The 13,368-nt window shown below is 44.8% G+C and overlaps 2 protein-coding genes across 6 annotated transcripts in view; one reads left to right on the forward strand and one right to left on the reverse strand.

Moving 5' to 3' along the window:
- Positions 1-476: 476 nt before the first annotated feature.
- Positions 477-10,292, reverse strand: LOC118365478 (ankyrin repeat and fibronectin type-III domain-containing protein 1-like). Of its 3 annotated transcripts, XM_052491099.1 has the most exons (18): positions 10,091-10,292; positions 7,806-8,179; positions 7,334-7,589; positions 6,842-7,042; positions 6,586-6,699; positions 6,385-6,482; positions 6,119-6,209; positions 5,802-5,909; positions 5,472-5,571; positions 5,096-5,225; positions 4,864-4,983; positions 4,454-4,675; positions 4,184-4,350; positions 3,772-3,937; positions 3,404-3,566; positions 2,231-2,397; positions 1,927-2,125; positions 477-1,724 (listed from the first exon to the last, which is right to left on the reverse strand). In XM_052491099.1, exons 2-18 carry the CDS (start codon positions 7,965-7,967, stop codon positions 958-960), a joined length of 3,231 nt encoding a protein of 1,076 aa, XP_052347059.1. In that variant the 5' UTR covers positions 7,968-8,179; positions 10,091-10,292; the 3' UTR covers positions 477-957. The 3 variants fall into 3 exon arrangements, with proteins under 3 accessions (XP_052347059.1, XP_052347060.1, XP_052347061.1); XM_052491100.1 differs by lacking the exon at positions 10,091-10,292 and having other exon boundaries at positions 7,806-10,032; XM_052491101.1 differs by lacking the exons at positions 7,806-8,179; positions 10,091-10,292 and having other exon boundaries at positions 7,437-7,565.
- A 911-nt stretch (positions 10,293-11,203) lies between these two features.
- Positions 11,204-13,368, forward strand: part of LOC118365480 (meiosis inhibitor protein 1) — a 34,120-nt gene continuing 31,955 nt past the window's right edge. The window contains exons 1-5 of one of the 3 annotated variants that reach the window (XM_052491102.1): positions 11,204-11,463; positions 11,552-11,707; positions 11,919-12,042; positions 12,132-12,182; positions 12,566-12,639. In XM_052491102.1, coding sequence (XP_052347062.1) covers positions 11,558-11,707; positions 11,919-12,042; positions 12,132-12,182; positions 12,566-12,639 — 399 coding nt within the window. In that variant the 5' untranslated portion in view covers positions 11,204-11,463; positions 11,552-11,557. Of the gene's footprint in view, positions 11,464-11,551; positions 11,708-11,918; positions 12,043-12,131; positions 12,183-12,310; positions 12,458-12,565; positions 12,640-13,368 lie in introns of those variants that run through there. The other 2 variants (XM_052491103.1, XM_052491104.1) reach the window with 2 other exon arrangements.

Raw genomic sequence — 13,368 nt, forward strand, 5'->3', positions numbered from 1 at the left:
CCTTACATTTTTTAAATTTCCCATTCCCCTCTGAATGGCACAAATACACAATTCATGTCTCAATTGTCTCAAGGCTTAAACATCCTTTTGTAACCTGTCTCCTCCCCTTCATCTACACTGATTGAAGTGGATTTAACAAGTGACCTCAATAATGGATCATAGCTTTCACCTGGATTCAGCTGGTCAGCATGTCATGGAAAGAGCAGGTGTTCTTAATGTTTTATACACTCAGTGTATAGTCCTGTGGTTGGGGATTATTTTTTGACAATTTTAATAGAAAAAAAATCAAAGTAAGGTACTTAATTGTTACCCAGAAGATAAAAACAACTGCATTGGACCTGTAATATTGGCATTTCACCTTAATACCCAGTTGGCCTGTGTAACCTTCTCAAATACACACCCGTTTCTGAAAAGGATCATGTAAAAAAAAATACAACAAACTTTTTTCTTAGAAATAAAATGTGGAACAACACAAATACAGCTGAAAATACTTTTATTTGGTCATTTCATAAAGATAAACCATTCAACTGATTTTACTGTAGACTAGCTAGTTGTGTGTTCAAAGGACACAAGGGCAACAGGTTAATAGATAGAGTACAATACGGTGAAGAGTATTTTACATTGAACAAAAGAGAATAGCAGTTGTGGATATAGACAATCATACATCAATTCAGTTGAATACAAGTTGCAACAGGGAGACATCTCTCGTACAGAAGCACAGAACATGTCTATCGGGTCTCTTGGAGACAGGCCTTTTATATCACCACTGGAACAACTACAGAGAGTCAGATAATGGGATGAGGAAACAACCATGAATATCCCACCGTTTGTTAGTTAAAGGCACTAAAAGCATATTAAGAATTTGTTGAGAATTGGTTGTCAAATTCTTAGAGAGGCACGATGAGTAAGTACAATGTATTTCGGTGTAACGTTCAGTTCTAATGATATCTGGATACATCAGGATGCCTGGTTAGAGGAGTTCTCCCACTCAACCTGGCTCCTGGCTGGCATGCTGCCCCCCCTGTTGCCAGCATGTATCATAGTGTCCTCTGTAGGTAAATCCCAGCTCTGGGCAGGTGTGGTCCTCACAATGGGAAGAGAGGCAGATGTGGCCAGCCCATCTAAATGACCTGAGAACAGTGTATCTGCACAGGTTCTGTCTCCTAAACTAAGGCCTGCTGTCAGTGAGTTCGTATCATGATGCACATCAGAGAGAGAGCAACCCTTAGGTCCACTCTTCAAGTCAGAGTTTAGTCCACAGAAAGCCTCGCTTTCACCGACTCCAAGACTTAAACTGTCAAACATATCCATCCTCCCAGGTACAGGGTCCTCCTCCCTCTCTTCATCTATCAGACTCAGTGTGGGGAAGATGATGTCCACCTCTGGTAGAGGCGGGATCACATCACTGACAAAACTGTGAGGATAGTCCAGTTCTCCACTGTAGGCAGCTGGCAGGTTCACAATGTCATGATCTGCCACTTCTGATTGGGCCATAATGTTATGATATACCACTTCTGATTGGGCCACACTGTCGAACCCAACTCCTGACTGGTCCAGGCTGTTTAACGCCACAACAGGCTGTTGGGCACTGAGGTCCACGGGGTACCCCCCTTTGCTAGCCCCCTCAATTAAACCCACAGCCTTTTCATGAACCCCCGGGATACATATTGGCTCAGAGATCCCACTGCTGACACCAACATCTGTAACAGTACAGGTAATGCTCTCTAGAGGCAGTGAGAGGAGAGGGCCAACAGAAAGGAGAGTTAGCTACATCAAACAGACTAAGGAAGTGACTGAATATCAAACTAAGGAATTAAGTGCATCACAATATAAAACCATTTTATTCTCACCCCTGCCTGCTCTCTAATGCTCCAATCAAAGACAGTGAATAATGAATTAACTACATCTACTACATTAACAAGTTACCTGATATTTTATTTTGAGAGAGTATGCGCTGGGGCCAGACTCTGGTGGTAGGCCTGTCATCCTCCTCATCATCTGGGCAGGCAGGTGGGTCTCCTCCCATGACCAGGCCCAGAGGCACCGCCCCCACCCACTGTTTAGAGCGGACACACTGCAGGACATCCATGATCCACCGGGCCTCACGCCACACCACCTCAAGACTCTAAACAGGGCAAAGGGACAGAGAGGCAAGGGGGCTCATTTCCTCTCATACACACATACTGTCCTCCTTTGATATCTATTTCATTACTCTCTATGGGTAGTCTACCTGTGAGAGCTGAGTGATGTGACCAAGGCGGTCTCTGGCCTCCTGCACCTCCTTCGTGTCCAGAGCTTCTCGCAAAGCCTGCTGGGACAGATGGGCATCCAGCTCCAACCGAACCCAGACCTGACAGTACTGAGACAGGAAGTCTTGCTCGTACGTCCAGAAGTGCACTGTGAGACGGGAGGATTAGACAGAAAATAAAGAGAAAATTCTAAGCTCACCACCACTGACCATTTACTCTGAGCCAAAACATAAATGGCATGACATCTTATATTCTCTATGTTGTCCATTAACCTTTCCCTCAACGTCAATAAGACCAAGGAGCTAATCGTGGACTACAGGAAATGGGGGGCGAGCACGCCCCGAGACAGGGCTGCAGTGTAGCAGGTCGAGATCTTTAAGTGCCTCGGTGTAAGGACTTCAAATGGTCCACACACACAAACAGTCGTGAAGAAGGCACGACAGAGCCTCTTGCCCCCCAGGAGGTTGAAATCATCAAAACGTTCTACAACTGTACTATTGAGAGCATCTTGACTGGCTGCATCACTGCTTGGTATGGCAACTGCACCGACGTCGACCACATGGCACTACAAAGGGTGGTGTGGAAAGCCCAGAACATCACTGGGGTTGAGCTCCCTGCCACCCAGGACCTCTATATCAGGCGGTGTGAAAGGAAGGCCCAGAAAAATGTTAAAGACTCCAGCCACCCCATAGACTGTTCTCTCTACTTCCGCACGGCAAGCACACATGCCCACACTTAATTTGCTCACACACACACATAACATGCACATACATTCATACTAACTCTACACACGCGCACACACTCACATACAATCATCAAATACACTGCTGCTACTCTGTTTATCCCGATGCCTAGTCACCTTACCCCTATACATATCTAACCCTCCCACCTAGGTATCCCTGCACATTGTAAATATGGTATTGGCACTGACCCTGGAACTGATCCTGTATATAGCTTACTTACTTTCTCATATTCTTCTTATTTCTATTTCTGTGTTTTTGTTCTACTTTACTTTTTATTACTTTTTTTATACTAATACTGATATTGATTACTGCATTGTTGGGAAAGAGCAAACAAGAAAGACATTTTACTGTACTTGTGCGTGTGACACTAAATACTCGAAACTTAAACCCAACCCTGGCACCAATACATACCCAGCTCAAAGATCTGCAGTGGCATTGTGAGGCCTGTCTCCTTGGTGCCCACTAGGGGCCAGTAGCTAGAACTGAAGTCTTCACTCGGGGGCAGCAGGAGCAGCATGGACATCTTATCCCCAAATTGCAGCAGCTCCCGAGTGTAAACACCGTACTGATACGCCTGTAGGAGAGGAGAGCAGGGAGAAAGAAGTGATGATCAGAGGATGAGGACAAGAGGTTGTGAACATCGAGAGAGAGAAAAAGCAAAAAGAAAAGAATAGAGAGAAGCCAAGAGGAGGTAAGAGAGGTGTATCACATGATACAGTATAACATTCAAATGAGATCTAAAAGCATGTGAGTTGGAGGGTAAGTGAAACCATGGTTACCCTGTAGAGGGGGATGTTGAGCTTTGTCAACAGGAGAGTGACAGCGGCCCTGAGTGACCTCACAAACTCCCCCAGCTCAGAGATGTCCATCGAGGTCTCATCCTCACCCTCTGTGTCCTCATTGGCTGTTAACATGTTGTGGCTTTGTAACCACGCCCATTCATCGCTAAAACAAAAATGCAGCCCAAGACACATCACAAGGAACTATCATTAGCAATGATCTCATTTGACCAGTCAGTAATCCTTAAAAACACTAGAAAAACATTGAGGACACATTTCATTCTAAGTATTATACCGTATTCCATTTCATCATCAGCTATACCAGGTCAGAACAGTTTAAAAGTCTGTCTGTACGTGGCAGTGCATACTGAACTCAGTGGTAAGCTCAGTCGTAGTATGTTATCTGTGTTACCGGGACACATGGGGGTTGTGGCGCATTCTGGCGTGGCATAGCAGGTTGGGCAGCCTCTGGGGCACTAGAACCCTGATCTGCTCCACTGTGCTGCACAGCTTCAAGATGCCCACGTACAGGCCCGGCTGGGCCCACTGGACACTGCGTCTGTGGAAGGACAGCTTCTCCTGGTGAGGGACACAGAGAAAGGCATTGTTGTATTAGCACAATAAGAAGACTTACTACTGTGTATAAACATGAGCGCACAGTGTTCCAGCCAGGAAAGGTCACCTTGAGCTGCTCTGTGAGGGTGTCCATGGCAGTAGGCTCTGGGAGTAGAGGGGTCCTGCTCCGGTTCTTCTCCAGCCAGGCCAGGGGGACCCAGTGGAGAGGGAGGTCTGGGGGTTTTGTGTGGTCCGCACAATCCTTCACTGTCACCAGCAGGACATTACCCTGCCTGTCCTTCAGAGGCTCATAGTACACCTGCCCCAAGTCTACTGTCCCCAGAGAGGACTGCAGAGAGAGGCAGGGAAGGAGAGAGGGAGAAAAGTATGAAATATTTGAATAGAAATAGTGAAAAGGAAAGCAAACGAGAAACAGGCAGTAAAAGAGAAAGCTCACAGAAAATGTTGTCTCTTCAACTTGATTGATGAGAAGGCCATGTACAGTGACCTATCAGTGTACATGATCTTTTTTTTCACCTGTAGTTGTGCTACAGCCTGCAGGATATTGTGCCTGTTCTGAAGTAGTGATGAAGAGGAGGAGAGAGCGGAGGAGAGGGCCTGCTGGAGCCAGGGCACCTGTTGCCACGCACAGGACAACTGTAAGAAAGAGAGAGAGGGATAGAAAGATAGAAAATAGACAATGTAACTTTGGAACATATATTTCATACAGGTATACCTACCAATGTATTCAATAAGATTGACAGCTAACCTTGGCAAACCAAAGGAAGTCCTGAGAGATGGAGGTGGAGCAGCACTGGATCTCCACCAATGGGAGCTGGTCATCTGCTGTGACCAGGATGTTTTCCTTTCTGTAGAACACAGTTGCCAGGTATACACCCCTAACAATGAGACAACGAGGAAGAACAGAGGAGAGAATAAGATTAGTTTCATCCTAACGAGGGAAGACAGAAAACTGAATAGAGAGGTAGGTGCAATAAAGAGAGGGCAGAAAGGGACACTTGTTTGAAGAGTAGGGGATGTACTGAGGGAACAGAGACAGAGTGGGATCTTTCTCTAAATGTAACCATGGGAGAGGTTAGTGGCAGAGATACAGAGTTGTTGGGTGAGGAGCACTGCTATCTCACCTCTGTAGGAGACGGACAAACTTGGTGGCAGACTGGAAGAGCAGCTTCAGGCTGCGAGACATAGACAGGCGCTTACTGGGGCTCTGGGGCTTGGAGCTCTCTATGGGCCACAGGACAAAGGAATGAGACATTCAGACATGGAGGACCATGTGAAATAGCCAGAGTATTATTTTGAGTGACTGATACTGTTTACTTTCTCGTGTATCATACAGGTGTGTATAAAAAAATATATATATAAAAAATGAATTAATTAATTTTTTAATAATTCTCCTTGTATGAGAGGCGGAACTGAGATGCTGTATCTATTTTATGGTTCAAGAAGTACACTACCTATACAGTATCCCTTGTAGTGTGGCTCTCTGGTCTGTTCCAACAGTCTCCTGACTAGAGCCTCCTTGTTCCTGCTTGGAGTTTTCACTCCCATACACTCCCTCCAGCCTGCAGAGGGAGACACAGCCCACCAGCGTTCACTGATACTCAGAGTCATATGATCCAAGGTCAGCTGTTTTCTTCAAATGGCTGAGATTGGTATTTGGGGAGCTGATTCTTGATCTGTGATTAGGGTCAACTTCTACGCAGAGCGTTGATGATAATATAGAATATCAGAAAGCTCTTTTGTCTGGCTGACTGCAGTTCCATTTACTCACTGGAGGGGGCAGCACTGACTGGGCTGGAGCTCTGAGCCGGGCCCCATCCCTTCACATTGTAGGCGGTCACTCTCACAAAGTAGTGCATTCCCTAAGAGACCAATACATTATCATAATGACTTAAACTTACGAACAGGCAGACCAGGTCAAATAACTTTACATTGTAGTTGTTCATTTATGCAGGTAACAGAGAGTTGAGGTTAAGTGCCTCCTAGCCTCAAGGTGTCCTGGTTCAGGAGATGTGACCAGGGTCGTGTGTGTCTTACTGTCTTGAGTCCTGTGATGCTGTGGACGGGGGTCTTAGTGTCGATCACTTGGGCTGAGCCAAGTATACTCTTGAAGTTGGTCGAGGTGCTCCATTCCACTGTAGGAGGTGACAGGAAGAGAGACACGGATGTATCTATGATATTGAGGACTGAGTGGTAATTGCAATAGTGATTAGAGCCAATGTTAGAGTTGAACCCCACCTCTGTAGCGTGTGATCAATCCAGTGGCGATACCGTTTGGCTCTCGAATGGACACAAACAGGGAAGAGGCACTGGTCACAAACAGTGACACACTACTTGGAGGGCCAGGGAGGTCTAGAGGACACAGAGAGATGGAGAGACATGCAGACAGTAAACACAGACTTGGAGCCAAAAGTACATAACTTAAACAAATCAATGAGACTGGCTTGCGTGCATCATACTTGTCCATCATCACCCCTGACCCCTAGCCTCTGACCTGTGTGGTGGAAGCTCTCCCTCATCCTGCAGTACAGCTGCTGCCGCAGAGTCCAGAGGTGGAGCCGCCTCTGTATGTCGGCCTGCACATGTGGCCCCGCCCCTGCTCCACCCAGTAGCTCCTCCCTCCTGTCCTCCACCTGCCTGTCAGCCAACATCACCAGGGCATCTAGCTTGCACAACCACTCCGCTGGAAGACACACTGAGAGAAAGGGAGGGAGGTAGGGAGAGAGAGAGGATAGAGAGTGGGAGAGAGAGATAATACAAAGGTTTTGCATTGTTTACACAGTGTGGGAACAAGATAGAGGGAAAGGGTGACAGGAATTATATCTGTAAACATTACATTTAAACATCACTCACTAGTAGTCACTACCCCAAAATAATAATGTCTTAATGTACTGGATGAACCATTGTTTGTGTGAAATGTGTACAACTGTTACTTGACCATCTCTTGATTGCACTGATTCAATCTACGTCACTGTGTAAGACTCACAGACGGGGTTGTGTCTGGCTCCTGCCTTGGTCAACACGTGCAGCAGAGGGGAGTTTTGGGTTAGAGCAGCCACGTCCAGAGGTACCAGGCCCTGCTCACTCACTCTGTTTACACCTTTCTCCCTCTCTCTTTCCCAGTCCTTCTCTTTCTTCTCTTTATCCCGTCCTCCTCCTCCGCCACACACTCTGTCCCTGCATAGCAGGCTCTGCACCGCCAGGGTGTCCTCCTTCTCCACCGCCTCCCACAGGTTCTGATACTAACACAGGGGAAGGAGAGGGGGATTGAGTGAGAAATGAGAAACAGGCACATGGAGGGATACAGGGTAAGAGGGTACATCGTCATGGGCATGGCAGAAAAATGCAGGAAGGAAATGTTACTTTAGATGATAGTATGGAACAACAATATAAGACAATTCTCGAAGATAAAACACCCAAAATGGATCCAAAATTCACTTTCTCTCAGGATGTCTTACTGTGTGAGGGGCCTTGCATGGATGTTTCGGCATGTCTGTCTCTCCAGAAAAAGAGGACTCTCCGCCCCTCAGCCTGACCGACAGGTTTCTGTAGATGCGTTTAGGTGAAACGGGACCCAGAGAGCGCCGCCGCTGTAGCGGGTTTCTCACCGACACAGACATACAATAGATGGCACACACACAATTGGTAGAGAGTGTGCACAGCGGGATACGGGAGTTACAGGGGACGAGGTTGGAACAAAAGAGAAGTAGGTGGATGGATGATGGAGAGGTCACAGAGAGACAGCGTCAAGAGAGGAACGGTACACGGGGGAGGGAGAGGGGGAAGAAGGGAGGATGAAGGGGGTGTGAAACAGGAAGAGGTCTTTAGAGGACTAGAATGGAGTGATACAGTAGGAATAAGATGGAGGGAAAAATAGATAGAAAAACAAAAAACAGAACAAAGTCAGTCTTACTGTCATCTTACCAGCCGTTAAAACGGTTGCAGAAATGTATCACTACTTAGGGGAACCTGGGTTGAGTTGAGCAGCACTGCGTGTTGGTGGAGAAGTGGATCAAAGTTACAATGCCTGAGCAGATCAGATGGAAAATGTCTCACGGAAGTTAGAATATCTCACTCTTCTCCCCTTTGTTCCCACTCTCTAGTCTAATGCCTTATGGCTTTTCTTCCTACTCAATGGAGTCTCTGCACAAAGCAATCCCACCATCAATCTAATGAACTGAGGAAAGGAAGTCTACAGAGTGCACGGTAAACGCTATTACACTGAGTGCTCCTGAGATCAGACATGTCATACATACAGAACCATTTCTCTGCCCTCACTTTTGCCTTTATCGTGTCTTACATTAGTGATGGATAATTGTCTATTCTTCTTCACCTCTTTTCAGACAGGAAAAACCAGCAGCATTGTATCCTGCACCGTTCAGTCTTCATAATCCAGCTGCACACTTGCCTTTCAAAAGCCCCCTGACACTTTTTTGTTGCTTTGACCAAAATGCTCTCTTTCACTTTTATTTTCTCTCCTCAGTCACTACAATCTCTTCCATCCTCTCTCTCTCTCTCTTCTGCCCTTTTTCAACTCCTCAGCTTTCCACTTACTTCCATCTACATCATAGTGTTTTTCAGACACAAAATGCATTCCCTGGCAAGAGATGCCCTTACTCCATCTTTCTGTCAAAGCTTCTTTTCCCTCACCCATTTCCCCTCCTCCCTCATTCTAATGGAAATGAAAGCCACATTCAATCTTCATGTCTGACTGGTCATGTTCTGACTAACTACGTTGTGTCTCCTAGAGAAAGTGAATTCTCCCTGATCTTGTACTGGTACTGTGGCACTTTGCTGTGGCCACGAAGGCACCTGGTGTCCCTAGCTGGCATTCTGTACCTTTTATTTGCCCACATGTGACATAACAATCCCTCACTCCTCTTACCACCTGCATTGTCTTCTCATGCATAGGGAAAAGATAAGGGTGAGACCTCCTCACTGTTATTGGTAGATTCAGTTCTATTGTTTGTTCATTGTGCATTTCATCTCTTATGGAAAGTGCTGATCTGTATCTGTGAAACCGGTTCAGTGAAGGGATTAGTGTTTATGCTGCGTGGAGGTGCCAACAGATACCAATCACTGGACAAAAAGACTTCATGTAAAGAATAATTGACATTCAGTAATTAGAGTTGATATTGAAGCTTCTATGAAGTAGCATTAACATAATGCTATATGCAGAGTGTCATTATTATAAATGTATTCCATTCTGTTGTGACTTTTTTTGTAGGCCTAAGCAATTGCTTGATAACAGACAAAGCAATGTTTCACAGTAAGTCTATACAGAAATATTCTTTGACTCATTCCTGGCACCAGGAAGTGATGCTGTTACTCGAAAGAAACGAAATAATTGCGTGAACCAAATAAGGAAACGTTGGAAGATGTTGTATACACACAGATAATGAATAAAACATCCCTGAAACATTACAAAAGCATCTGACAGCAGCCAAAGCGCAAATGCAACAGTTATGCCTATGTAATAAATACACAGTTGTTTGAGTTAATGAAAGTTTAGAAAATGACCCAATTAGAATAGAATGCACAACATCATATTCAGCATGCACATCGCATACAAACGAATTTAAAAACAGTGGAAAATTACAAATGAGTTTAAAAATCTTTTTTTATATACCCTATTGCAATAATCCACTCGAATCCTATGGCTTCTGTAACAACCTGGTTGTGTGTTGTATTATGAATTATTAGGCAGGTAAATATGTTAGATTAAATGTATACAAGACAATACCTTCCGTAGATGTAAGCTCCTGCCTCCCCCTTGTCACATATTACACCACAAACACCACGAAAGCGTCAATTAAAAGTCAATAAATTAGTCATAAAGTTACGATATCAATCGGAATTCACTCATCCCTCTCAGTGCGGTTAATCCCCTTTTATGAATTTTCACTCCTCACGGTCAAGCGAACCTGCTGCTGGGACGCTCAACATACAATTTGGTACCTCACGCCCCTCCCACCTCTCCCTCTCTTTATCTCTCTCCTTCACATTTGCTGAGGATTACATTCATGGACCAATTCAGAATTAACATGATTATACAGCTAGATAGATAAAGGTAGATACAGTAGTGGCTCCATATCAAAAGGCTAATGTTAATAGATTCGTCAGTTACTTTGCATCAATAACCTAATTGGCAAATGTAAGCCTATTACTAAATGTGAAATAAGTAGCTAATACAATGATAAAATGTTATTGTGAACCCGTTCTACAGAACCATCCATGTATTACATTCTGAAGGCTCTTATTTTTGCCTCCACATTAGTCACTCAGTCTTTTTTTGGCTGGTGGTCAGAGACCTATGGTGTCTCTAAGCAACGTCAGTCTTGTCTGTCATTTCGACAGGAAGCTGAGCATCACACAGACTGAGACACACACTGTGACATGATTCGGAGCAACAGCCCATGGCCCCTATGTATGAAGATGAATGGTGATATGAACATCTGAAGAAATGCAGAACCCAGCTTCAAAGACCTTGGCCTGTGCAGATCAGAGCACTCAGATCAAAGCAAATGAGAGATTATGATTCGGTTATAGATCCAACCCCCCTCTTCCATCACCTTGACAGGAGTCAGATCACTAACTCGCTCTGGTCCAGGGAGTTACGTGCGGCCGAGCCTGCCATTATGACAGGCCACCAGCAGTGCAGTGGGCTTGTGTTGGACAAAAACGTATTTTATTCCTGGCTTCAATACTGCCATGCACTTGTTTTTGGTCGCAGGTTCAAATTCGGCTTGAACTGAAGATACCTATTTCTGTGGCAGTCCAAATATCAATGAAGTGATTTCATTGGTTGAGACAGAAATGAGCCTTGCTGTCACATGATTCACGATTGACAGTTTTGCCGCGAACATCAGTAGCTAGTTAGCTACAGGACTTTCTTTAGAGAAGGTTAAGTCTCTGACTTCTCTAGCTACTTGGCTAGACTTGATCGCTTTGTTTGTAATAACATTATTTAGCTGCTGTTAGTTATTAAAGACAACGTTAACCTATTCATTTTGACCCATTATCTGGCAGTTTAAATAAAACTAGTAAATTATCTCCGGTGACAGTCAGCTAGCTAAGCTAAAGTTAGCTAGCAACCGCGGGAGGAAAGGCAAGAAGGTAGGTTCCAATACATTTACTTTAGATACATTGAAATATGACCAGTTACACAATAAAACAAACCATTCTGGTCTGCATTGATTTTCAGGGTGAAATGACGAGCGTGGACGTGATTTATGAAAAGATTCACTTCAGGCACGATCCGAAATGGTCTGTTCGTGTTTGCATGGGTCACCCGGACCAGGGCGGCTTGATGATATGCGTTGCTTGTGTCATTGAGATGATGGAAAGCAACAACGTTGCGGTATGATATCTAAATATTCAACATGTTTTATTAACCACATATTGGTATTTCTGCTACAACAGCTAACATGACATAAGCTGCCATCAACCCTTATATGCACTTGGCTACCCCTGTGGTTCCATCATTTGTTTTACTCTGAGTGTCCAGGGTATCTTGAAATGCGCAAATAAAATGTATTATCATTATAATGACATCTCTTGCCCTTCAATAGTCTGTGAGAAAGTCTGTGGCGCTGTCAGGGATCAGTGGGATCCTGAAGAGCTGTCCTGGGGCTCTGAAGGAGCTGCTACTGCAGGACCACAGGGTCTGTCTGCATTTCACAGCCTCTTTACTGGGTAAGAAAGATACACACGCACACGCACACACACACAATCAAACAAAGCCTGGCTTTATCTCTACCATTATTTGACTGTTTTCCGTACAGGGATGCTTCACACAGTAGAGGACCCAGCCACTCTGGAGCAGGCCATACAGGGTAAGAGGAAAGCTTAAACGGCCTGATTATACACACGGCGGCTTGAGAATGCTCACTCTTTACTGACTAAATCATAATATCTTTGTACTATTGTCTCAACTTGTACCTCATGTCACCACATTCTATAGCATGACCAGGTTCATTGGCTCTCCTAGTCTGGGTTGAAGAGAGATATGGGTTGTTGAGTGCCTCAGCAGAATTGTTAATTAGAGTGTTGCTGGTTATGGAACCACACAGGACCACTGTTGGAGCACTAACAACATCACTGTGCCAGGGTAAAGTGTGAAATGCACAATTTGCAAGTTTTCAAAACCGTGTCAATTGAGCCCCATGAATAATGCTATGATAAGTCTCTCTCTTTCTCTCTCTGTGTCTTGGTTCAGTGCTGGTTCAGCTGCTCTTGGAGTTACAGAGTGAACAGTATGTGTGCTACATCCTGGATGAGATAGACACACAAGTGAGTAATATCACACATACATATCACTGTCTCTCTGTACCAAATTCCCTCAGAAACAAAGTGACAGGAATAAATGGCAGATAGAATCTCATGCCTACCCACCCACCAAGCTTGTCGATAGACTTGGATTTTCCACCGTTTTGGTCATCACTTTATTGGCTTTGTCTGTTAATATTAACATGTTTCTCTCGGTCCAACACTCCGTGCTTCTACACCTGCATTGCTTGCTGTTTGGGGTTTTAGGCTGGGTTTCTATACACCACTTTGAGATATCAGCTGATGTAAGATGCCTTGTAAATACATTTGATTTGATTTGGATTTGATCTTTACACCAGCAGATGACTGGGTCTAGTACCAGAGACACACACACACACACACACACACACACACACACACACACACACACACACACACACACACACACACACACACACACACACACACACACACACATCAGTTGGGTAAACACCACACACACACACACACACACACACATCAGTTGGGTAAAGCCAGCTTGTTTGGTAAACAGTTGAAATGTTGGCTCTGTAGTCTGTGTTGTTGTGTCACCTTGGGAAACAGTAGAAACTCTTGTGTAAACAGCAGGTGGTAGGGCTGACTGTAGGGTTGACTGGGGATGATAACAGCGGGCTGAGGTGTGGACAAGTCCTCTCACACTACTAGGAAGAAACTTGATTAGATTCAAACGATGGAATAAAGAAGTTGGTGCAC

This window comes from Oncorhynchus keta, chromosome 32, assembly GCF_023373465.1.
Source record: "Oncorhynchus keta strain PuntledgeMale-10-30-2019 chromosome 32, Oket_V2, whole genome shotgun sequence".
NCBI classification, from domain to species: Eukaryota; Metazoa; Chordata; class Actinopteri; order Salmoniformes; family Salmonidae; genus Oncorhynchus; species Oncorhynchus keta.

What these genes read in the sequence shown, in the direction of transcription:
- LOC118365478 (XM_052491099.1), bottom strand. Translation starts at nt 7,967, where the DNA reads ATGTCTGTGTCGGTGAGAAACCCGCTACAGCGGCGGCGCTCTCTGGGT. An exon ending in ATTGATCACACGCTACAGAG is followed by an intron (nt 6,483 to 6,585) that starts GTGGGGTTCAAC and finishes CACCTCCTACAG; the next exon opens with TGGAATGGAGCACCTCGACC. An exon ending in CTACAAGGGATACTGTATAG is followed by an intron (nt 5,572 to 5,801) that starts GTAGTGTACTTC and finishes TGTGGCCCATAG; the next exon opens with AGAGCTCCAAGCCCCAGAGC.